The 27,171-nt window shown below is 43.9% G+C and overlaps 1 protein-coding gene across 4 annotated transcripts in view; it reads left to right on the forward strand.

The window, feature by feature from the left end:
• The window catches only part of LOC110535542 (partitioning defective 3 homolog), a 546,846-nt gene that overhangs the window by 266,204 nt on the left and 253,471 nt on the right, over positions 1 to 27,171 (forward strand). For all 4 annotated transcript variants that reach the window (XM_036935238.2, XM_036935240.2, XM_090189781.1 and 1 more), the window contains 3 exons: positions 3,715 to 4,199; positions 10,814 to 10,953; positions 12,046 to 12,174. In XM_036935238.2, the coding sequence (XP_036791133.2) occupies positions 3,715 to 4,199; positions 10,814 to 10,953; positions 12,046 to 12,174 (754 nt within the window). The remainder of the gene's footprint in view (positions 1 to 3,714; positions 4,200 to 10,813; positions 10,954 to 12,045; positions 12,175 to 27,171) is intronic.

A 27,171-nucleotide genomic window follows, 5' to 3' on the forward strand; every position in this document is an offset into this window, starting at 1 on the left:
TTTGGCTGAGAAAAAACCCTGAAAATTCAGTCATTACAACGCAAACTTTTTTCCAAATTAACTCCATAATATCGACAGAAACATGGCAAACGTTATTTAGAATCAATCCTCAAGGTGTTTTTCACATATCTATTTGATGATAAGTCACTCGTGGCAGTTTGGTTTCTCCTCTGTTCAAAATGGAAAAATGCGCGCACCTGGAGATTATGCAATAGTTTCGACGGAGGACACCGAGCGGACACCTGGTAAATGTAGTCTCTTATGGTCAATTTTCCAATGATATGCCTACAAATACGTCACAATGCTGCAAACACCGTGGTGAAACGACAGAAAGTGTAGGCTCTCTCCTTGCGCATTCACAGCCATATAAGGAGACATTGGAACACAGCGCCTAAAATCTGGCTCACTTCCTGTATGAAATTTAATCTTGGTTTCGCCTGTAGCATTAGTTCTGTGGCACTCACAGACAATATCTTTGCAGTTTTGGAAACGTCAGAGTGTTTTCTTTCCAAAGCTGTCAATTATATGCATAGTCGAGCATATTTTCGTGACAAAATATCTTGTTTAAAACGGGAACGTTTTTTATCAAGAAATGAAATACTGCCCCCAGAGGTTCAAGAGGTTAACTTCTTGTTTATCCAGCCACGGAGTCAGATTTCAAAAAGGCTTTATGGTGAAAGCAAACCATGCAATTATCTGAGGACCGCACCCATCAAACAAACACAGACAATCATATTTCATCCCGCCAGGCACGACACAAAACTCAGAAATAACGATATAATTCATGCCTTACCTTTGAAGAGATTCTTCTGTTGGCACTCCAATATGTCCCATAAACATCACAAATGGTCCTTTTGTTCGATTAATTCTGTCGTTATATCTCCAAAATGTCAATTCATTTGGTGCATTTGATCCAGAAAAACACTGGTTCCAACTCGCGCAACATGACTACAAAATATGTAATAAGTTACCTGTAATCTTTGTCCAAACATTTCAAACAACTTTCCTAATACACCTTTAGGTATTTTTTTACGTAAATAAGCGATAAAATTTAAGACGGGATAAACTGTGTTCAATAGCGAAATAAAACAAAGTGGAGCGAGCTTTCAGGTCCCCCGCCCCAACCACAACAGTACACTAGACTTGACCCTCGTGCTGAACAACCCTACTTCTTCATTACACAAAGAAAAAACATCAACCAATTTCTAAAGACTGCTGACATTCAGTGGAAGCGATAGGAACTGCAAGCAAGTGCCTTAGAAATATAGATCCACATAGAAAGCCCTTTTGAAAACGCTGTCACCTCAAACCATCCTGGATGGTTTGTCCTCTGGGTTTCGCCTGCCAAATAATGTTATGTTATACTCAGACATCATTCAAACAGTTTTAGAAACTTCAGAGTGTTTTCTATCCAAATCTACTAATAATATGCATACCCTATCCTCTGGGCCTGAGTAGCAGGCAGTTTACTTTGGGCACGCTTTTCATCCGGACGTGAAAATACCGCCCCCTAACCTAGAGAGGTTAATATACCTTAGCGCCTGAGCCTCACCTTCCTCTGTTCTATTGATTTATTGCTACTTTTCATTTCCTAAAGTGGATTGAAGATACAAGGCCATCACAACATGGAGCTAGGAGGGGACACACACACTAACACAGCTTTAGAGTCATATTGGTTCTGTCTTTTCCAGAGATGAGAAATATATTGCATTTTGTCCAGACCCTGACCCAAAGCAAGCATGTGGAAGGAGGTTGCCCTGACTGATATCCTGCCCATTAGGAAGAGCTCCTGCCTGGTTTAGTGCTGGCTAGGATGGAGCTTTCAGGATTTACGGTTAGCTGTCTTAGGGTGAGGCCCGATGGGGTGTCTGTTGATGTGGTAGGGTCTACCTGGCTATAGGCTATACAGAGAGTACATGTGGAGGGGACACTACGTGTACGTTGTGTTAACTAATACACTGGTCATCAAACATAAGGTACCTTCGTGGCCTAGTTCAGTTTGCTTGTGTTCTGTTAGATTATATCTTTATAACAAAGCATTTTCACATTTTCTAAATACACTTTGTGATCAAGTTTGGCAACAGTTCTTACCTGCCCCAGCCTTCAAAACTCAAAACTGTTGTACTTACTTAGCTAGCTACATTGTTAATTCATTCATCTAGACTTGGCAAGCCACTGAAGTGTTTGGCAATAGTAAATATTGTGCTTGACTTTTCATTGGTAAACATCCACACTACCTCCCTGGCCTCTCTGCCGTGAAAGAGGTGTATGTGTACTTTGCAAACCAAATCCTCAAGGGAGAAATGTTTTGTATCGCTCCACATACACATGGCTCACAGCTCTCACCGGCATTCACAAACGTGACCACACCACAATATGATTCTAGTGGCAAAAGTAAATCACTTTTTACAATCTCTCTACTCTCCTTGATTGTGCACTGCACCGTACGGCGATAATTCCAAGTGATATTATAATCTTATTGGATTGTTTTGCATGGATAAATATTTTGAAGCGGTTAATCTAACTAAATGTAATGATGCATTGATGGGGTAATTTATTATTCAATCAGAAAGCTGAGCTGCTGTCTCCTCGTCGTCTGATTACTGGAGTGTCACTGTGCCTCTCATTACCCACCCGTAGGCTGCTGCAGTTCACATGATTTGAGGGAGAAATTAACATAAGAATGAAGGACAAAATCCCAAAGAAGTGTCTCGGCACACTCCGCTCCGCACTGAGGTGAAAGAGCTCCAAATGAAGTGCTGTTTATAACGGCGGAAGCGGCTTAGCGATTGTCAATAACTCATTTGGACGGGTTCAATGCGGTATCATGGGCGTGATAATGGAGAGGCTGAGAACGCGAGGGGGGGGGGGATTGTTGGCTATCACATCATCCTCTGCTACGCTACTCACATACACACGCACGCACGCGCACAAACACACTGAAGGCCCTTATCCTCTTATGCCGTGGGACCGATGGGGCTGCTCCAGGCCAGACTATCTATATGCTAAGTGGCGTCTGAGCTCAGGACAAAACAATGCCGCATCAGAGCGAGGGGAAAAAAAACAGCTTTTCTTATTTGGTTCCAAACTAATACAGGAGTTTGTCCATTCTGTATGAAGTACAAGTCTTTGTTGTGTTTACTGCACGTCGCCCATCATCATCTTCCTTGTTGTTTTATCATTTTACTGTCTAGTGAACAGTGGCTTCACCCATAAACCCTTTCCATACACAAACACACACAATTATTTGATAGATGTTTTGAATGTATAATGTTGACTGGCTGAATCTCATTGTGGTTCAACGTCTCACCCTTCCAATGCTAAAGCTGATCTCATCCTCCTCCTGGGACTATGCTGCCATTTACACAGCGCATACAGTATCTAGCTAATGGAACCTCTGAATTAGCCTCTTCTCCAGTGCTTCGCTACTATTAGCCTATGGTTATCCACGTTGACCTGTTGACCTCTCCTCTTCACTTCTGTGTAGCCTCTCTCTCTCTATCAATACGCTGTCATATCACACTGTACATTACCTTTTGTTATTATCAAGCTATAGCTAATGTAATGATTTGTGTGCTGCCTCTTCTTCACTTCTCTTCTTGACCTCTCTCTATCTGTTTTAGCACACTGATAAAAGTGCATTAGCTCATGTTCTTATCATGCCCTCGCTAATGTAATGATGTGTGTTTCTGACTCCTCTCCTCTCTACTCCAGAGCCCAGAACATGTTCAGGCAGGCCATGCGTTCTCCTGTCATTCTGTTCCATGTGGTCCCAGCCTCCATGAAGAGCCAGTATGAGCAGCTCTCCCAGGAGGAGCTTAGCCCCCCATGTCCGAGGGGGGAGAGGGGTAACCGGGGAAGCTTCACCTCCAGCCAGGCCTCGGACCCCCAGGCCCCGCAGGCTGGGGAAAGGGGTAGTCTGGTGGTCCACGGGGGGGTGGGGTTGGACCACAACCCACAGAGGATGTCCTCCAGATCAAGACCACACCCCATTCCCATCCCCAACATCAAACACCAGAACCATGGTCCTCTACCACAGCGTGTACCAGACCAGCGCTTCTCCACCTCGCTACCTCACAGCGGAAGCAACAACGTCTCCTCGGCCCCCTCTCCATCCCTGCAGAGGAAAGTTAGTGCCAACCCTACTGCAGGCTACTTAAAGAAAACCGGCCGGAGACTGAACATCCAGCTGAAGAAAGGTAAACACACGCAGGCATGCAGAATGCACACACAAACACACACACAAACAACCAAACACTATTATTGTGAAACTATACATATTCTTTTTGGGGGTATATTCATAGGGCTTTCAAAGGTCCTTTAATTCACTTCAATAAGAGATGATATCTCTCAAGTGTCCGTTCTTATCCTAGCTACAGTTGAGATGAGTGTTGTGTAACTAATACTGTTAGAGACTTCAAAGTGTTGATATTTCATTGTGAAGGACTGTCTATCCAGCACTGCTCCACTAACTCACGTACAGGCCCAAATCTCATTTGTTCTGCATCACAGCAGCATCTTAGCTGCACACACCACTCTGGGGAGGAGAGCACTAGGGATACACACGCACACACACACGTACACATCTACACGCACACACCTACACGCACACACACACACACACTCCAAGAACCGTTTTGTCCTCCTTTGAGTGTGACAGACTTCAAAAGGTGGATGGTAGAATGAGGTATGCTGAATGCTGCTTACAAACGTCACTTCATATCTCTCTCTCGCTCTCTCCCCGTCTTTCTCTCCCTCTCCTATTTCTCCATGTCACTCTCTCTTTCTTTCTTTGTTTTGGCACGTTGTTCTGCCCTAATGCCGTTATCAGACTTTTCTCAGCATGTTAAAAGAAAAGGGTGAAATTAGCCCTCTCAGTCGGTGCTTGCATTCAATTCTATTAGCATTCACAGTTGGAGAAGCAAGCCGTAAAGATGCAATTAACTACAACAGGCAGGGCACAACTGTGTGAGATATTCACAGGCCTCTGTAGCAGAAAAGCAAACCAGAAAGGTCTATTATGTCCAACACCAACACACACACATACACACACACACACACACACACACTCAGTACAGGCTGTCTGATGAAGCAGATGTTGAGCGTAGAAAGGTTTCACGGGGCATAGAGAAAATGCTTCAGGGAATACTAGCGCACGACGAGGGCAGCAGGAGGCTTAGGCTAAAAGCAGCATGCTCTCTGGGAGCCGCCATCTCATATCGCTGCAATATATGTTCACAGATATCCCCAGCGTAAACAGCGAATTTGAAGGGGTTTTGTACGTGGCAATGCTACGTGTGTTTAATTTCTTGCTTATTACTGTGAGGGTTAGATGATGAATTTGACCTGCTGCTGCACCCTCTACACACACAGGGCCTAGTGAGCACGAACGCACGCACACACACACACAACAAAATGACTGCCCAGTGCCAGGAGTTTGGTTTATTTGTTGGGTTTAGTCCAGAGAAAGCCCAGTGCCAGGAGTTTGGTTTATTTGTTGGGTTTAGTCCAGAGAAAGCCCAGTGCCAGGGGTTTGGTTTATTTGTTGGGTTTAGTCCAGAGAAAGCCCAGTGCCAGGGGTTTGGTTTATTTGTTGGGTTTAGTCCAGAGAAAGCCCAGTGCCAGGAGTTTGGTTTATTTGTTGGGTTTAGTCCAGAGAAAGCCCAGTGCCAGGGGTTTGGTTTATTTGTTGGGTTTAGTCCAGAGAAAGCCCAGTGCCAAGGGTTTGGTTTATTTGTTGGGTTTAGTCCAGTGAAAGCCCAGTGCCAGGAGTTTGGTTTATTTGCACTATGCAGAACGGTTTGTTTTTTAAGTCTAAACCCATAATTCTTATACAAATGTCAGAATATATTTCTTAGACAATTTAACTGGCTCGAGTGCTGAATTGTCCCACTTGTAAGCTTTCATGAACCGTTATGAGACTCATGTGATGACAAATTACACAAGATTATGTACAATCCATACGGAAAAACCACAAGAATTTCATGTGATCTTATGTGAAGTTAATGTGCTAACATGTAACAACATGTAAAAGCAACATGTGATAACATGAAACTACACATTTGAGCAGGTGAAAAAATGATATCGGGAAATATAATCAAGAAATGGTGCCGACAGAGATGGTTGCCTCGCTTCAGGTCCTTAGGAAACTATGCAGTAATTTGTTTTTTTATGTATTATTTCTTACATTGTTAGCCCAGAAAATTTAAAGTGTTACTACATACAGCCGGGAAGAACTATTGGATATAAAAGTAACTTCAATTTACCAACATTACGACCAGGAATACAACTTTCCAGAAGTGGATACTTTGTTCGGACTTCCACCCTGGACATGGGTTCTTATCCCAGAGGCCGACCCTAAACAACGCGGTCGCCGCAGGTGAGGCAGACGGAGCGGCCTCCTGGTCAGACTTAGAAGGCGGGCACCCCATCCACCGCTTCCTAGCATATTACTCACCAAGGTCCAATCTCTAGACAACAAGGTGGACAAAATTAGGGCACGGGTTGCCTTCCAGAGAGACATCAGAGATTGTAACATTCTCTGTTTCACGGAAACATGGCTGACATGTTGTCAGAGTCGGTACAGCCACCCGGTTTCTTCATGCATCACGCTGACAGAAACAAACATCTCTCTGGTAAGAAGAAGGGTGGGGGTGTATTCCCCATAATTAATGACTCATGGTGTAATCATAACAATATGCAGGAACTCAAGTCCTTTTGTTCACCTGACCTAGAATTCCTTACAATCAAATTCTGACTGCATTATCTACCAATAGAATTCTCATCGATTATAGTTACAGCCATGTATATCCCCCCAAGCAGATATCTTGACGGCCCTGAAAGAACTTTACTTGGACTCTATGTAAACTGGAAACTATATATCCTTAGGCTGCATTTATTGTAGCAGGGGATTTTAACAAAGCTAATCTGAGAACAAGGTTTCCTAAATTCTATCAGCATATTGAATGCGCTACACGAGCTGGTGCCATTCTGGATCATTGCTACTCTAACTTCCGCGATCCATACAAAGCCCTCCCCCGCCCTCCCTTCGGGAAATCTGACCATGACTTAATTTTGTTGCTCCCAGCCTATAGACAGAAACTAAAACAGGAAACGCCCATGCTCAGGTCTGTCCAACGCTGGTCTGACCAATTGGATTCCACGCTTCAAGATTGCTTCGATCACGTGGACTGGGATATGTTCCGGGTAGCCTCAGACAACTACATTGACATATAAGCTAACTCTGTGAGCGAGTTTATTAGCAAGTGCATCGGTGATGTTGTACCCACTGTGACTTTTAAAACGTTCCCTAACCAGAAATCGTGGATTGATGGCAGCATTCGCGCAAAACTGAAAGCGCAAACCTCCGCTTTTAATAACGGCAAGGCGACTGGAAACATGACCGAATACAAACACTGTAGCTATTCCCTCCGCAAGGCAATCAAACAAGCAAAGCATCAGTATAGAGACAAAGTAGAGTCGCAATTCAACAGCTCAAATACGAGACGTATGTGGCATGGTCTACAGTCAATCACCAATTACAAAAAGAAAAACCAGCCTCGTCGTGGACATCGACGTCTTGCTCCCAGACAAATTAAACAACGGCCTGCTACCAAAGCCTGTGGGCTCTGATTCACCGTGGCCAACGTGAGTAAAACATTTAAACGTGTTGACCCTTGCAAGGCTGCCGGCCCAGACGGCATCCCTAGCCGCGTCCTCGCAGCATGTGCAGACCAGCTGGCTGGTGTGTTTACGGACATATTCAATCAATCCCTATCTGTCTGCTGTCCCCACATGCTTCAAGATGGCCACCATTGTTCCTGTTCCCAAAAAAGCTAAGGTATCTGAACTAAATGACATCTGTCATCATGAAGTGCTTTGAGAGACTAGTCAAGGATCATGTCACCTCCACCTTACCTGCCACCCTAGACCCACTACATTTTGTGTGTGTCTTGATTCCTCCATGAGGGGGGGGGAGAGGCAGCAGGAGAGGCAGAGGGAAATGGAGAGAGAGACCCCCCGTCCTTCCTCCACGAGGGGGGGGGGGCAGCAGGAGAGGCAGAGGGAAAGGGAGAGAGACCCCCCCCCCCCCCCGTCCTTCCTTGCTGGGAAATTAGCAAAAGTGTCTTAATCAAATAATGCAGCCTAAAGGACAGACCGACACAGCCCATTAAGACTCATTCTACGTCTCCTCATGTTTGCTACCTAATTGGCTTATCGGATACGGGATTCAGACTTAACCCAATGTGTCCCACCTTATCGCCGGTGTGTTTTGGACTTCTAACCATTGTGAGAGACAAGGGCTGATCCCGAAGGGGCCTTGTCTTTTATACAAAAAATACCTGTTGTGTCCAAATGGTTTCAGCCTCAAACTATTAAACGCTATCTATGAAAAGCTGAGACTCACGTTTTGCTCGATCAGGCTCACAAGCTACACAAGAGCCATTAGACGGTAAGGGATTCTTCTACACAGATCATAGGACATCCCTGGACATAGTGTCTATAATACTGTAATAAGCTCACAGAGTTCCTGTCACAAACTCCACACAGTTGTCACTTACTAGTTGGATATTCATTTCGCAGTGAGCAAGCTATTTCTGTACTTACTGCGTTCAATATACATTTTTTATCAGGTTTTTGCTTTGTCGGACCACTTTTTCTATTGTTTGTTTGTTTGTCAATTTCTCCTGAAAATAAAATGGTAACTCACTTAATTGTGAGGCTTAATATAAGTGCTGTATATGCAGATAAAGTCAGATAAATGAAAAGCCCATTTTTGCTGGGATCGCAGGACTGGTAGTGTTAATCCAAAAAGCTTCTATTACGCCCAAATAAAGACGTCAGTATGCTAGTTAATTACAGCCAGTGCTATTAGAGAGAGATGCATTCTGCTAATTGCCTGAATGGAAGCCCTTAACGATGGGATCTTAGAATGTAGAGTTTGATTCGGCTAAGACTGATTGGAGAAATTGAATGGATTGGAATTGCCAGAACAGAAGGGTAGAGGATAGTGGTCTTCACAGACCAGCTGATTCAGACTATGCCCTAGGTTCTATAAAGGCAATAGAGAGCCATTTTTGATGCAACCAATTCCACTACTGTACGTACATACTGAGGATCCCAGACAGCAGTAGGGGCAGCTGCTGTATTAGCAGACACCGGTTACTAATGCAGATAGGCACATCCCAGTTAGACTAACTAAGATCCTATCTATCCATTTCGTTTACAGAACTCTATAATAAGTAAAGAGCGTTCTTCCTGCTGTATTGGCAGGAAGGAAATAACCTCAATATATTCAATGACTTAACTTTGTTGGCAGCTCTCTGTCAGCAACATTCTCATGTTGTGGTGTGTAGCCCTCTTTGTTCCAAGATCTATATCTTCATTTCTGAATATAGAATACACCCAAAGTTGCTGGGTAGTGTGTTTTCTTGCTGCTTCATCTTAGTGCTAGTGAGGCAAAAACATCACGCATATGCACACACGCATACACACAGTCAGTCCGTCGGTATCAACCAGCGAGACACTGAAGAGAGGAGAAAATAGGTCATGATGAGCGATCAGACAGTGAATGACAGGCCAGTAAAATGAACAATCTCTTCAACAAGAATACTAATCACTCTACTGTCAGGAAGGCTTCAACTAACAACACACCCGCCACTCTGCCGGTTACACATATTAATGGATAACTTGTTTACCAGGGAGGGACACATCTCACTGACTCACTGAGTGGAACCATTCTTCCCCATCTAAAAGTGGAAATGTCATTCATATCCTTACTGGCGTTTGGCAATGCTTTTGTCTGCTTCCTAAATGACATCCTATTCCCTTTATCGTGCACTACTTTTGACCAGGGCCCACTACTTCTGACCAACCCTTTATTGGGCAGACAGTGTAGGGTTGGTCGGTCGATAAGGTCAGTGTTGATATTCCCCTTTTGTAGGCTATTATTGGCTTTCCCTGCCTTCCCCGTCTGGCAATTTATAATATGTGTCCCAAATGGCACCATATTCCCTACATAGTGCACATTTATAGGGCTCTGATCAAAAGTAGTACGCTACATAGGGAATATGGTGTCATTTGGGACACAGCTATAGTCATTTAGAACCGTATAAAGGCCATTGTCAGAACTTGGGAGGAAACATCTTTACAGAGCTATGATGTCTGAACCTTTAACATTGTTTTCTAACATTTAGTAATGTTTTCGCTAGCAAACTTTATTTGGTCTGATATGTGGTGTATCAACAGCATCTGATGCTGTGTTATGGGTGGAGGCAGAGGATCCTCTCACCCCATTGCTGACCATTATCTGTGTCTAATGCCTGTGGACACTCCACAGAAAGGGAGAATAAAGACTGCACACAAACCGACAGAAACATTTACTCTGCGTGCTGCTATTCTTGTCTGCAACCAGTTTTAAATTCAAGCATGTCCCATCTGTGGTCCCGCTGTCCTTACACACACATGTATAAAGTACACATTTATCACAAACACCCAATTTTGGTTAATAGATTTGACTTATATTTCGACACTTTGGAGATTTCATGCTTATTTTGTATGTTGAACCACAACCTAAGCTGCACACCCATTCTTTCACCAATAGAAGACCGTGCATGCAAACCAATACATTTGAGATTACTTATTAAGTACTGTAGTTTGACAGGTTTGACATGATGGTCAAAGCCATAAATAAAGTTGTCCTTCCACATTTGGTTCCTGATGCGCTTTTAGAATAGAATATAATTCATTTTATATATATTTTTTTATTTAACCTTTATTTAACTATGTTTGGTGTATTATGTTCCTCCTGCAGGTCCTGAGGGTCTTGGATTCAGCATCACATCACGTGACGTCCCCATAGGAGGCTCCGCCCCCATCTATGTCAAGAACATCCTGGCTCGGGGTGCTGCTATCCAAGATGGCCGCCTGAAGGCTGGCGACCAGCTGCAAGAGGTGAGAGGCAGAATTAATGAAGTCTCTTTCTTCTGGCTATTTCTTCCTCCTACTTCACCCCTTCCTCTTCATTACCCTTGTCATGCTCCAACCCTTACGTTGTCCTCTTCCTTCCATAGATTTTGAATTTTGTTCTGAGACATCCAATCAACATGGTTTTATGTGATATGGAATAAAACACCTTTAAGCCTTTATGTCCTATGTCATTCATGATTGTTGTGTCTACGCCAATGCCATTACCTGATATGCTGAAGACACAAAGGCTGATTTAATGGGCTTTGCCATTGAAAAGAGTCTTAAAGGGATACTTTGGTATTTTGGCAATGGGGCCCTTTATCTACTTCCCCAGAGTTAAAAAAAAAAAAAAAAAAATTAAAAAAAAAAACATTTTACTAGGCAAGTAAGTTTATAACAAATTCTTATTTTCAATGACTGGATTCGAACCAGGGTGTATGTAGTGACGCCTCTTGCTACATTTTTGTCTCTTCGTGCAGTTTGAAGGAAGTTGCTAACTAGCACAATTGTGAACTAGCGTTAGTGCAATGACTGAGTCTATGAATATCTGCTGGAATGCTTCTAGTCATTGCGCTAACACTAGTTAGCATTGGCTTGCGACACTACCTCTAATTTCCTTCATACTGGACACAGAGACATAAAAAGGGTATACACGAGTTAATCTGACTCTGGTGAAGTAGATAGAGCGCCTTGTTGGCAAAATTACAAAGTATCCCTTCAAATCACAGAGTGGAGTACCTGTAGGGCTGTTTACCTTGGGCTCTGAGTGGCTAAACATAGGGAAATGAACGTAATAATCTTGTGTCAACAGTCCAATCAGAATGACATGAAAATCATAGACTATGTAATTGGAAAATGTCCGCTCTTAGAAATACCCCATATTTATAGATGTCAGGCAGTCACAGCTCCTCTATGAAAACAGAGAATGATTATGTGTAGAATGGAATTAGTAATTGTTTCAAGACAGTACCAGGCAGTAGCACATGTAGCACAAGTTAGTAACATGTATTATTAATACATCCCCTATATCTACCTGTGTGTGTGTGTGTGTGTGTGTGTGTGTGTGTGTGTGTCCAGGTGAATGGGGTAGACCTGAATGGGAGGAGTCAGGAGGAGGTGGTAGCTCTACTCAGGATCACCCCCATGGGAGGAACAGTCAGTCTGCTAGTCCTACGCCAAGAGGACTCCTATCTACCTAGAGAAGTGGTAAGTTAATCAATTGTCAAATTTACTCACATCACCAATCACTTGTCCACACCATCCCAACCCTACTTTTCACACGTCTGATATGGAAGTAGCCCATAGTAATGGAGTCTTCAGCCGTATTAGGGCTATCCACACTCCCATCAACGCCAGCTCAATGTTGCCCCTTTGTCTGTGACCTTCTGTCTTGGACCTCATCGTCAGTACCATAGGGATCCACATGAACTTGCTCCAGACTTATCCCTCCCACCCCACACACATCCCTCCCACCCCTGGCCAGCAGGCTCCCTTTGTTTTGAGGGTAGGGCTTATTTAAGGCAGGTCAGGGGGACGTCTCTGTGTGTTTGTCTGTCTAGTGTTTTATCAGGTAAACAGTATTATCCTGCCTCTCCTCTCCTCCCCTGTCTGTCCTCTGACCAGGCAGCCATTATAGAGCCCAGTCCCCTTAGGATCACCAGTAGATATGGTATGCGTCCACAATGGCACCTTATTCCCTACATAGTGCACTACTTTTCACCAGTACCTGTTGGACCATGGTCGAAAGTAGTGCACTGTGTAGGGAATAGGGTTCTATTTGGGATGCAAGAGGTTTGGACTGGACTGGCCCTTCCTCCAAGTCACATTAACACAGACCTTCTCCAGGGGTTGGTTTGTCTACCACTCTCCTATCTGACACTGGATACACATTATCTCTCAGACCCACACATGGGATACTATACATACACGCTCACACGCACGCACACACACACACACACACACACACACACACACACACACACACACACACTTTTATGTAAGCAGTTCTGGGGTGACTTTCCCTGTCTGGCAACAGATGGTGGGGATAGTAAGGATAGTGTCCTGCCCTGCTACACCCTCCATTCAGCAGGTCTGACAGTCTCCCTGTCATCTGAGTGGCCTGGCAGACACAAGGGTTTGGGCTTTAACCCTAACTGTACCCTATAGCACTCAATCTGTCTCTGTGTTTACCCTAACTCTCTCCTCTATATTATTCGTTGCCATCTATTTACCACCACACACCGATGATGGCACTGAGACTACACTCATCGAGCTGTATAAGGCCATAAGCAAACAAGAAAATGCTCACTTTTACTCCACACATAGAGACGCATACAAAGCTCTCCCTCACCCCCTTCATTTGGCAAATCTGACCATAATTCTATCCTCCTGATTCCTGCTTACAAGCAAAAACTAAAGCAGGAAGTACCAGTGACTCGTTCAATACGGAAGTGGTCACATGATGCGGATGCTACGCAAGAGGGCTGTTTTGCTAGCACAGACTGGAATATGTTCAGGGATTCATCCAATGGCATTGAGGAGTATACCACCTCAGGCACCAGCTTCATCAATACAGTTGAAGTCGGAAATTTCCATACACTTAGGTGGGAGTCAATAAAACTCGTTTTTCAACCACTCCACACATTTCTTGTTAACAAACTATAGTTTTGGCAAGTCTGTTAGAACATCTACTTTGTACATGACACATGTACTTTTTCCAACAATTGTTTACAGACAGATTATTTCACTTATAATTCACTGTATCACAATTCCAGTGGGTTATTTCATGGCTTTAGAAGCTTCTGATAGGCTAATTGACATAATTTGAGTCAATTGGAGGTGTACCTGTGGATGTATTTCAAGGCCTACCTTGAAACTCGCTGCCTCATTGCTTGACATCATGGGAAAATCAAAAGAAATCATCCAAGACCTCAGAAAAAAATGGGAACAATTTCCAAACGCATGAAGGTACCATGTTCACCATGGGACGACGCAGCTTTCATACCACTCAGGAAGGAGACACGTTCTGTCTCCTAGAAATGAACGTACTTGGGTGCGGAAAGTGCAAATCAATCCCAGAACAACAGCAAAGGACCTTGTGAAGATGCTAGAGGAAACAGGTACAAAATAATCTATATCCACAGTAAAACAAGTCCTATATCGACATAACCTGAAAAGCCGCTCAGCAAGGAAGTAGCCACTGCTCCAAAACCACCATAAAAAAGCCAGACTACGGTTTGCAACTGCACATGGGGACAAAGATCGTACTTTTTGGGTAAATGTCCTCTGGTCTGATGAAACAAAAATGGAACTGTTTGGCCATGATGACCATCGTTATGTCATTAGAGGAAAAAGGGGGTCTTGCAAGCCGAAGAACAACATCCCAACCGTGAAGCATGGGGGTGTCAGCATCATGTTGTGAGGGTGCTTTGCTGTAGGAGGGACTGGTGCACATCCCAAAATAAATGGCATCATGAGGGAGGAAAAGTATGTGGATATATTGAAGCAACATCTCAAGACATCAGTCAAGAAGTTAAAGCTTGGTCGCAATGGGTCTTCCAAATGGACAATGACCCCAAGCATACTTCCAAAGTTCTGGCAAAATGGCTTTAGGACAACAAAGTCAAGGTATTGGAGTGGCCATCCCTATACCCTGACCTCAATCCTATAGAACATTTGTGGGCAGAACTGAAAAAGTGTGTGTGAGCAAGGAGGCCTACAAACCTGACTCGATTACACCAGCTCTGTCAGGAGGAATGGGCCAAAATTCACCCAACTTATTGTGGGAAGCGTGTGGAAGGCTACCCGCAACATTTGACCCAAGTTAAACAATTTAAAGGCAATGTTACCAAATACTAATTGAGTGTATGTAAATTTCTGACCCACTGGGAATGTGATGAAATAAAAGCTGAAATATATCATTATCTCTACTATTATTCTGACATTTCACATGTATTTGGCTAAGGTGTATGTAAACTTCAGACTTCAACTGTAAGTGCATCGATGACGTCATCCCCACAGTGACCATATTACAAAGGGAAACCCAGCCTCGCGCTGCCCATGCGCTCCGTAGCTGATGTCAGCAAGACCTTTAAACAGGTCAACATTCACAAGGCCGTGGGGCCAGACGGATTACCAGGATGTGTACTTAGCGTTCCTACTGCCAAGTGTCTTCACTAACGTTTTCAACCTCTTCCTGACCGAGTCTGTAATACCTACATGTTTCAAGCAGACCACCGTAGTCCCTGTGCCCAAGAAATTGAAGGTACCCTGCCTAAATGACTACCGCACTCACGTCAGTAGCTGTGAAGTGCTTTGAAAGGCTGGTCATAGGTCACATCAACACCATCATGATCAAACCCTAGACCCACTCCAATTCTTATACCACCCCAGCAATCTCAATTGCTCTTCACACTGCCCTTTCCTGCCTAGACAAAAGGAACACCTATGTGAGAATGCTGTTCATTGACTACAGCTCAGCGTTCAACACCATAGTGCCCACAAAGCTCATCACTAAGCTAAGGACCCTGGGACTGAACATCTCCCTCTAATACAGGATCCTGGACTTCCTGACGGACCGCCCCCAGGTTGTAAGGGTAGGCAGCAACACATCTACCACGGGGGCCCCTCAGGGGTGCGTGCCTTTCTGTACTCCCTCTTCACCCACGGCTGCATGGCCAAGCACAACTCCAACACCATCATTAAGTTTGCTGACGACACAACAGTGGTAGGCCTGATCACTGACAACGTGAAACAACCTCTCCTTCCGTGCGAGCAAGACAAAGGAGCTGATTGTAGACTACAGGAAAAGGTAGGGCCAAACATGCCCCCATTCACATCGACGGGGCTGTCGTGGAACGGGTCGAAAGTTTCAAGTTCCTTGGTGTCCACATCACCAACAACCTATCATGGTCCAAACACACCAAGTCGTGAAGAGGGCACGACAACACCTTTTCTCCCTCAGGAGAATGAAAAGATTTGTCATGGGTCCTGAGATTCTCAAAACGTTCTACAGCTGCACCATCGAGAGCATCCTGACTGATTGCATCACCACCTGGTACGGGAACTGCTCGGCATCCGACCGTAAGGCGATACAGAAGGTAGTGCATACAGCCCAGTACATCCCTGGGGCCAAGCTTCCTGACATCCAGGACCTATACAGTAGGAGATGTCAGTGGAAGGCCCAAGAAATTGTCAAAGACTCCAGTCACCCAAGTCCAAGTCATTGACTGTTCTCTCTACTACCGCACGGCAAGCGGTACCGGAGCGCCACGTCTAGGTCCAAATGGCTCCTTAACAGCTTCTACCCTCAAGCCATAAGACTGCTGCATAATTAATCAAATGGCCACCTGAACTATTTACATTGACCCCCCCCCCCCTCCTTTGTTTTTACACTGCTGCTACACACTATTTATTACTTATACATAGTCACTTTACCCCTATCTACATGTACAAATTACCACTGCACTTTGACTCGGTACCGGTAACCCCTGTATATAGCCTTGTTATTGTTATTTTATTGTGTTATTTTATGTTTTTAAAACTTTTTCTAGTACATTGTTTCATAACTCTATTTCTTCAACTGCATTGTTGGTTAAGGGCTTGTCAGTAAGAATTTCACGGTAAGGTCTACCTGTTGTATTCGGAGCATGAGATCAAAATTAAATGTGATTCGATTTTTATTTAAACCTAAAACCAAAAAACAGTGACGTTGGTTACTCCTTCTCTTCTCTTCACTCCTCAACCATTACTTTATTAAGAATCCCGAAATAGAGACACAATACTTCTCTTCCCCCTCTCTCCCTCTTTCTCTCGCTTTCTCTTTCTGTCTCTCCATCCCTTTCTCCCGAGAACTTGCCTAAGTGTGTGTGTGTGTGTGTAGTGTAGATGAAAGAGTGCAAACTAGCACACAGCTGCTTCATTACTCTCCTTTTCACATTAGCGTTAAGTTGCTATGCCACACACACACACACACACACACACACACACACACACAGAGAGAGAGAGAGACTGGCGCATTCATGGATCTCAATAATCCATACAAGTATGTTCATAAAAATCTGATTAAGAGGACAGGGTCCCACCACTGACAGTTACTGCAAATAAAGTATAGTGGAGAGAGGAACTGGGATTTGCCTCACAGTCACACACACTCACACTAGAGTAGGTGTGTGTGTGTGTGTGTGGTGTGTGTGTGTGTGTGTGTGTGGTGTGTGTGTGTGTGTGTGTGTGTGTGTGTGTGTGTGTGTGTGTGTGTGTGTGTGTGTGTGTGTGTGTGTGTGTGTGTGTGTGTGTGTGTGTGTGTGTGTGTGTGTGTGTGTGTGTGTGTGTGTGTGTGTGTGTGTATATGTGTCACCATAAACACATCATCCAGGCCCCCATCCATTACAGTGCAGTTCTAAATCATAGCGCGAGTAACATGGTACATTACTTTAGGCATACTGCTGTCAGAGAGGAGAGCGAGAGAGGACATTTCCCACACACCCAGGATACAGCCATATAAATCAACATGCAGAGGATCAGGTTTGTCTTGTTGATATTTGCTTTGTGATGTTTAATGTCAGTGGTGAATCAGGCACCACATCTCTTTATTGGTAGATTGTGGGAGGCGTCGTGTGTTTTATAGGAATTAATTGACCGTGCCTTATGTTTGCTATAAAGCTATTTTAATTACAGAATGTAAGGTTTAATGATGCTTCCATCAAAACTGTGTTCTCACAACAGATCAGAAAAGATAAACGGCGATTGTTGAGTAGTTGAACAGGGTAGTGTATCCCCTTTGTTTGGCAGGCAGCCTAGTGTTTAGAGCGTTGGACTAGTAACAGAAAGGTTGCAAGATGGAATCCCCGAGCTGGCAAGATAAAATCTGTTGTTCTGCCCCTGAACAAGGCAGTTAACCCACTGTTCATAGGCCGTCATTGAAAATAAGAATTTGTTCTTAACTGACTTGTCTAGTTAAATCAAGGTAAAATAAATAAAAATACAATTGCATTGCCTTTGCTGTCGTGCTCCCTCCCTCCCTCCCTCTCTCTCTCTCTCTCTCTCTGTCTCGCTCTCTTGCTCTCTCTCCATGACTTGGGGGCAGCGACAGACATTTAGAAAGAGCAGCGAGCGGATGCGGTAGAGCAGATGGACTGACTTATTGATAGGGCCGTCATCGCTAGCTTTTACCCATCGCTGTCCAAACCCGACGGGAGCAGAGGAAAAGGAGCTCTGATGCCTCAGCCCATCCTTGCCCAACCCCTCGCCCTTCACAGAACAGAAAAGAAGAAGGAGAATAGATGTCTATGAACTGAGGCTTGACTGAACTGTAAAGATGTTGAGGAAATAAGGGCTTTAGATCAATGGCTGCTATACCCACTACTGAAGAATTAGAGCTTGGGGGGTGAGGAGGATAATAACAGATGATGTGAGCTCCAGAGGGATTGCCCCTGGTGGGGGGAGGTTAACACGAAAGCCCTTCCTTGCCCCAGACGGCCTCATCAGTGGCCTGGCAGGGGAGGATGTGAGGAGTGACGGCAGTCAAATTCCACGTGACTGCTTAGTCACAGTAATTAGGCTTCTCCAAGCTGCTGATGGTCATTAGTAGCCTACCAAACTTGCTATAACTGCCTGGTACTCGGCACTCTATTGTCCCTCTAATCTCTCTGACATCAATGCAAATGTAATCGAAAATCTAATCAAACACATGAGAGGCTATGAGCTCATGTTGCGCAACATTTCTATAGGCTATGCAATTGCATGAGAAAACAGAGTGATTTCCTCTATTAAAAAGAGGAGGATCTCATCAGCTTTCTATAGGCTAGGCCTACTATATTTATTTCTCAACTGTCCTAGTTTTAAGCACATTGCTTCTCTTTACAACAGGAGTATAGTCTACCTGGTTGGCATGAAAATGAACCACAGGAAAAACGTCCTCCATTTGCAATATACAGTGCATTTGGAAAGTATTCAGACCCCTTGACTTTTTCCACATTTTGTTATGTTAGACTTTTTCTGAAATGGATTAAATTATTTTTTCATTCATCAGTCTACACACAATACCCTGTAATGACAAAGCAAAAACAGATTTTTTTTTCAAATGTACAAATGTATATATATATTTTTTACTGAAATATTACATTTACATAAGTATTCTCAGACCCTTTAATCAGTACTTTGTTTATCTGCCTTTATCTGGTAACGATTACAGCCTTGAGTTTTCTTGGGTATGACGCTACAAGCTTGGTACACCTTATTTGGGGAGTTTCTCCCCTTCTTCTCTCCAGATCCTCTCAAGCTCTGTCAGGTTAGATGGGGAACGTCCCTACACAGCTATATTCAGGTCTCTCCAGAGATGTTCAATTGGGTTCAAGTTCAGGCTCTGGCTGAGCCACACAAGGATATTCAGAGACTTTTCCTGAAGCCACTCCTGCGTTGTCTTGGCTGGGTGCTTAGGGTCATTATCCTGTTGGAAGGTGAACCTTTGCCCCAGAGATCATGAGTGCTCTTGAGGGCAGGTTTTCATCAAGGATCTCTTTTGTACTTTGCTCTGTTCATCTGTCCCTCTATCCAGACTAGTCTCCCAGTCCCTGCCACTGAAAAACATCCCTACAGCATGATGTTGCCACCATAATGCTTCACCGTAGGGATGGTGCCAGGTATCCTCCAGATGTGACACTTGGCATTCAGGCCAAAGAGTTCAAACCTTGGTTTTACCAGACCAGAGAATCTTGTTTCTCACTTCTGTATTGAGCGAGTCACTGGTATTGCTTGCTTTAGTTTTTGCTTGTAAGCAGGAATCAGGAGGATATAATTATGGTCAGATTTGCCAAATGAAGGGGGACAGGGAGAGCTTTGTGTGTCTCTGTGTGTGGAGTAAAAGTAGTTTTTTTTCTTTCTCTGTTTGCACATGTGACGTGCTGGTAAAAATGAGGTAAAACGGATTTAAGTTTACTTGCATCTCCCCGGCCACTAGGAGCGTCACTTCTGGATGAGCATTTTCTTGTTTGCTTATGGCCTTATACAGCTCGATGAGAGTTGTCTTAGTACCAGCATTGGTTTGTGGTGGTAAATAGACAGCTACGAAAAATATAGACGAAAACTCTCTTGGTAGATAGTGTGGTCTACAGCTTATCATGTGGTACTCTATCTCAGGCGAGCAATACCTCTACTACCTTAATATTAGACAGCTGTTTTTGACAAATAGACACACACCCCCACCCCTCGTCAAACTAGACATAGCTGTTCTGTCCTGCTGATGCATGGAAAACCCAGCCAACTGAATATTATCCTTGTCGTCGTTCAGCCACAACTCAGTGAAACACAAGATATTATAGTTTTTAATGTCCCGTCAATAGGATAGTCTCAAGCGGAGATTATCCAGTTTATTTTACCCACTCGCCAACGAATTCTCACAAGGCCCCACGATCTCCGCCCCCTGTATTTGCGTTTTCATACGAATGACAGGGATTTGGGCCTGGTCTAGGAGAAGCAGTATATATTTTGTGTCGGACACATTAAAGACAAAACATTTGTCCTGTTCAAGGTGAGTAATTGCTGTTCTGATATCTAGAAGCTCATTTTGGTCATAAGAGTCTGTAGCAGCACAATTATGTACAAATAAGTTACACACAAAATAGCACAGTTGGTTAGTATCCCGTAAAATGGCAGTCATCTCCTCCGGCGCCATTATTAATTGATTGCATCTTGGAGCATTCGCGCTTCTATCCTACTGCCGGGTGCACATTGCTGCGCTCACAATGTTAAGAAATAGTTTATCAACATTTTAAGCTAAAATGTTCTGATCTTTTGCGTGGTTGTATTCATTTGGGATCTATCACATCCCACAACTGCCCCCGACTATGTTTGGAATATTTATTTCTCGGTCAGAATAGAGTAGGTTACATTTTTTACTATGGGGAATAGTAGACTGACATAGGCTAATGCTTTTGCTGTTAGTTAGGCCTACTCATCCTGTTGGCTGACAAAGTAAATGTGGACAGTTCTTCCAATATCTTCAGTATGCGCCTTGGAATTAGGTAAGACATGTATTGTTCCATCCCCCATGTATCTGTCTTCACTTGTAGCCTGTGAGAAAGGCCCAGTCACGTGACGGGCATTGGCTAATAAGAATTGAGCTGCTGTACTGAGTGAGAGATGCTTCGGCGCACTCAGCCGAGAGAAGGGAATTATACGTATTGTATTCAGCCCAAGGGCACAACAACCACTGGCCACGAAAGGCATGGATATTTTAGGGGGCATTATGGCCACACAAAGGGGATGCTGCCGGGAAATTTGAGGCATTATCAAGTGCTTTTCAAATTATGAATAAGAGACTGATGAAGTGTGTACAGCCTGCGCAGAAAAAACAAAACAGAACTCATGCCTTTCATGCCACTTTATTTTCTCAAGTCATCATTAGATTCACATTATGCAGCCTTAATAATATATTGCAAATGTAAACATATAGTCTAATGTTTGTATCACAACTAAAGTTGCATAAATAACTCTAAATTAAACATATAGGAGGACTTGTTTTTTTGTTAACCCCTCAACACAGAAAACCCACATGTGCGGACTCCCTCAAATTGTTTGGAGAAAATATCCTTTCCATTTTATTCAGCTATGTTTAATTGGATTCTTCAAACTATAAAATAATGCCATAGAATTTTAAGCAAATCTTGTCTGCTAAATAAAATAGTGTATTGAGGCCTATTGACTGACAATGAGTGAGACATGGAGGTTAGAAACTTGGTGAGAGAGAGAGGCAGGCAGGCAGTCATTGAAAAGCAATCGCCATGGAAATAACAAAAGAACACAAGAGAATCCTAGGAGACCCAACCTGTACTTGATGAAACCTTACCTCTGCACTTCACAGTGCTAAGAAGCTACCCAGGGCATAGTCCCCAGTCAACACAGACACACACACACACACATCTAGTCCCCAGTCCTCCCTTCTACCTCTCTGAATAATTCATTTCTGCAGACGCAATTACTCGCTACACTAATACCAGGAACGATAGGAGCGGCTGCGTACGGCGGTGTGAGAACATTAAAACAGCACAGCACTCACACGCAATTCCGACATGCAAACACAGAGGCCAACCACAGGACCCCGTCCCTCCCCCCGCCACAGCACCAACACGCCGTTGTCTGGTTTATTTATCGTCACATTTATCTACCCACCGTGCACCGTGGCTGTGTGTGCTTACAGCCGAGAGCGACATGTCGGCACCCGGACGCCGCAGGCCAAGATTGCATTTCACCTTCCACTCCTGTGATGAATAAATAAATGTCACGCCTCAGTACCCACGCCGGCAGGCTACTGCTGTGCATACCAGGCCTTAAACACAGAGGCAGCCCTGATGATGTCATGAGAAGAAATGTATTCACCTGTTGAGTTGGTTTAGGTTTTAAGCTGCGGTCTGCTGTGCTTATTACTATTGTTTTAAAGTGGTTGCCCACTTTGTTGTCCCGAGTATAGCTGTGTGTGGTTGCCCACTTTGTTGTCCCGAGTATAGCTGTGTGTGTGGTTGCCCACTTTGTTGTCCCGAGTATAGCTGTGTGTGTGCCCACTTTGTTGTCCCGAGTATAGCTGTGTCTGTGTGTGGTTGCCCACTTTGTTGTCCCGAGTATAGCTGTGTGTGTGTGCGTGCCCACTTTGTTGTCCCGAGTATAGCTGTGTGTGTGTGTGGTTGCCCACTTTGTTGTCCCGAGTATAGCTGTGTGTGTGTGTGTGTGTGTGTGTGTGTGTGTGTGTGTGCCCACTTTGTTGTCCTGAGTAAAACTGTGTGTGTGTGTGCCGTGTGAATGCCTGCGTGTGTTATTTCCATTTGTGTTCCCACGTCACGTCCATTAATTTCAACCCTCGCACCCCCTCACTAATAGCTCCATCCAACCCCCATACTGTATGTTAGCTCTACTATTCTGGTCAGCGTTATTTCCATTCTCTCTAGAACACAGACTCCAGAGATTTGGTAAGAGAGCCCCTTGCCTAGAAATATAATCTATTATTCTATTTATAGGACCCCGATATCCCCCTACTACTAGAATCAGGCTTGGACACTCTGACTCTCTTCCGATATCTATACTAGCTTACTTAGCATGAAGCAATGTAATGTGTTGGTCATGCATTCTAAGTAGTATGCAAGTACAGACATTTAACCCTAGCCCTCATTTAAATAGGCTTTGATAGGCTCGATTACAGCCATATTCTCTAACAGCCGCAACATAAACCATGCTTCATATTTATATCATGAACATAACACACAGCCAATTAACCCTAAGTGCATGCTTATACCATCAGTCCCTATAGAACTATAGAGAGTGCATCCCAAATGGCACCCTGTTCCCTTTACCACACTCTACTCTTGACCAGAGCCCATCATAAGAAGTGAACTAAATAGGGAATAGGGTGCCATTTGGGACACGCCGCGTTTTCACATGAAGAACAAATGGGCGTTAAAGGAACATAATGATTAGATGATTCTCCATGGTGACTGTTATGTTCTGTAGTTCTGGATCACACCAGTGTAATTAAGCAGTACATTAAAACCCATCTTATGATCGTATCACAGTTGTCACTGATCCATTAGGAGCCATGTCTGCCAAGCAATGAGATTCTTAATTGTGCAATTAATTACAGTCCTTCTGAATGATGTGACAGTGGGATTGATGGTTCGTTCCCAGAGAGAGAGAGAGTTTTTCTTCTGCTGGTCCCTATCAAAGGGATCCCCACAATGTTTTCTACCACTAAACTCAAATACAAACTGTAATGGCTGCAATCACAGTCGCCCCATAACCCTAACCCTTTAAATGGGCATTGAGTAAAAGGCTGCTGGGTTGGTTCCCTGATATGTCTCTGTAACCAAACAAGCATGACATTGTTTTTCTTTCCCAAACCACGCCAATGAACCTTTATTGAACAATTTCCAATGGGTCCAATTATCCTCCGCAGATGATATCTCTTGGTTTTCCCCAATCACCCCGCAATCTAGACAAAACAATTGATAAAACAAAACGAGATATGTCCTTGTGCTTGTTTGAAGTGTCTGCGTGGTACAGTGTGGTTGTGAATGGGCTCCTATACATATTCAAATCAAGTCAGCCTTCCAACCGTGTTGCTAAATAATGAGTGTTTTAATTTGTCTCTGGATGAGAGATGAGACACTTAAGGTGTTGACTCTGTTGTGTGGGCTCCTTCCCTTTTTCTAACAGGGAATAAACTAACACATTCACAGAGTTCTCGGTCAAAAACCCCCCCCAGCTGTACAGGTATCATTTCTCATCATCCTGCAGTAATGAGAGTAATGTTACATGTATCCTGGAAGTGATCAACCCCTGGCTTCACTTCTGAGAACTTTTTCTTCCCCAGTACAAGTGAAAAGATTAGTCACAAACACAGAAAAAAGAAAAGCATTTGAAGGAAGTGGTGCAGAACGACATAGGAACTGACAACCCTCAATTTGATCATAAGTGCAGCCATTACTCTCTATTGTAAGTTGTGTTGACCTTCTCAAAGTATAGAGCTGTCTCTCTCTCTCTCTCTCTCTCTCTCTCTCTCTCTCTCTCTCTCTCTCTATGACTTGTACAGTAGTCGGGGGGGGGGGGGGGGGGGTAAATGGTAGCAATTCCATTGCCACTATTTCAGTGCTATCATTTAAGAATCAGAGGAACACAGAAAGGATTTGGGTCATTTGGGGTTCTCTCTCTGTTTCTCCCCCCTCTCTTTAACTATCTATCCCCCTCTCTTTTACTCAATTCAATTTAATTGAATGTTAAGGAGCTTTATTGGCATAATAAACAAAAGTTAAATAAACAATACAACATTTACAGTAAACATTAATTTGTTAATTAAAGTTCCAAAATAATAAATACATTTCAAATGTCATATTATGTAAATACACAGTGTTGTAATGATGTGCAAATAGTTAAAGTACAAAAGGGAAAATAAATAAACATAAATATGGGTTGTATTTACAATGGTGTTTGTTCTTCACTGGTTGGGCTTCTCTTGTGGCAACAGGTCACAAATCTTGCTGCTGTGATGGCACACTGTGGTATTTCACCCAGTAGACATGGGAGTTTATCAAAATTGGATTTGTTTTCAAATTCTTTGTGGGTCTATGTAATCTGAGGGAAATATGTGTCTCTAATATGGTCATACATTTGGCAGGAGGTTAGGAAGTGCAGCTCAATTTCCACCTAATTGTGTGGGCAGTGTGCACATAGTCTTCTCTTGAGAGCCAGGTCTGCCTTCGGCGGCCTTTCTCAATAGCAAGGCCATGCTCACTGAGTCTGTACATAGTCAAAGATTTCCTTAATTTTGGGTCAGTCACAGTGGTCAGGTATTCTGCCACTTGGACTCTCTGTTTAGGGCCAAATAGCATTCTAGTTTGTAAATTCTTTCCAATGTGTCAATGTGTTGTTTCTCATGATTTGGTTGGGTTTAATGGTGTTGCTATCCTGGGGCTCTGTGGGGTCTGTTTGTGTTTGTGAACAGAGCCCCAGGACCAGCTTGCTTATGGGGGCTCTTCTCCAGGTTAATTTCTCTGTAGGTGATGGCTTAGTTAAAGAAGGTTAGGGAATCGCTTCCTTTTAGGTGGTTGTAGAATTTAACGGCTCTTTTCAGATGTTTTTATTATTAGCGGGTATCGGCCTAATGTTCTACGTTGTACACAGAGGAAATGGGTTTGTCCCATTTTGTGAATTCTTGGTTGGAAACCATAAAGGGCAATGGGTTCTATAACTGATTCAAGTATTTTATGTTATTTTTGATGGCATAGAAGGCCCTTCTTGCCTTTTCTCTCAGATCGTTCACAGCTTCGTGGAAGTTGCCTGTGGTGCTGATTAAGCTGAGGTATGTATAGTTTGTGTACTCTAGGGCAACGGTGTCTAGATGGAATTTCTGTTTCTGGTCCTGGCAACTGGACATTTTTTTTGTCTTACTGAGATTTACTGTCAGGACCCAGGTCTGACATTCTGTGCAGAAGATCTAGGTGATGCTGTAGACCCTCCTTGGTTGTAGACATAAGCACCAGAACATCAGCAAACTGTAGACATTTGACTTCAGATTCTAGAAGGGTGAGGCTGGGTGCTGCAGGCTGTTCTAGTGCCTTCGCCAATTCGCTGATATATATGTTGAAGAGGGTGGGGCTTAAGCTGCATCCCTGTCTCATCACCTGGTTCTGTGGAAAGAAAGAGAAGTGTGTGTTTTTTGCCAATTTTACCCGCACACTTGTTTGTGAACATGGTTTTTATAATGTCGTATGTTTTTCCTCCAACACTACTTTCCAACCATTTGTATTGCAGACCCTCATGCTAAATTGAGTCTAAAGCTTTTTTGAAATCAACAAAGCATGAGAAGACGTTGCGGGGATCCGTTGCTCTGTTGCTCCTGTGTTGGGGCTACAGTTGTGGGTGATGTCCTTCAGGGTCCTGGCAGAAATTGGGATTGATTTCTTGTAGAGGTAGACCTGGTTGTAAAGGCTGTTCAAGTCCAGGGTGGAGTGGTGGGCCAGGTATACATTTAGGTTTTGAGGCACAGTCTCACGAAATGCTTCATTCACCCGCTGTATGGTGGCAGGGTGAAAGTATTTTCTGGTAGCAGAGTGAAGAAGCTTTTTAAATCACACCCTTGAGTGCTGTTGCCACCCTTTCCTGCTGGGCCCTCTGGTTGTTTGTGCCTGTGTGAATTATGATGTGGCTGGGGACCCTAGTCTGTCCTCTGACAACAGCTCCAGGTCATGCCTAGTGTTTGGGCACCAGAGTTTAGGCACTTTGTGTTTTTGAAAAAGTTCATCCTCTTGAATGTATTTGCCATTTGATTCAATGAGGAACACAATCTCTGGATTTTGTGTGTCCCCAGTGGATGTGAGGGGGAGGTCTGTTGGGTTGGTGGGTCCTGTGTTGTCTGTCCCATTGTGGTGTTGTGGTCCGAGTCTGAGGTGGGCTGTTCTGCTGGCTTGTCTGGGAGAGTGTCCTGCTCCCTGTCACACCTCAGCTTTCTGACCTCGTCCTTCAGTGTCATGTGTGTCTCTTTAAGTTCTCTCCCCTCAGTCCGTAGAGCAGCCAGCAAGTCTCTCTGCCCCTCTCTTTTAAGTCTCTCTCTGCCCCTCTCTTTAAGTGTCTCTCCCCCTCTCTTTAAGTCTCTCTCCCCCTCTCTTTAAGTCTCTCTTCCGCCCTGTTTAACTGTCTCTCTCCCGCTCTCTCTCCCCCTATCCT

The sequence above is a fragment of the Oncorhynchus mykiss genome, chromosome 11, assembly GCF_057628025.1.
Source record: "Oncorhynchus mykiss isolate SJ-2025 chromosome 11, ASM5762802v1, whole genome shotgun sequence".
NCBI lineage: Eukaryota > Metazoa > Chordata > Actinopteri > Salmoniformes > Salmonidae > Oncorhynchus > Oncorhynchus mykiss.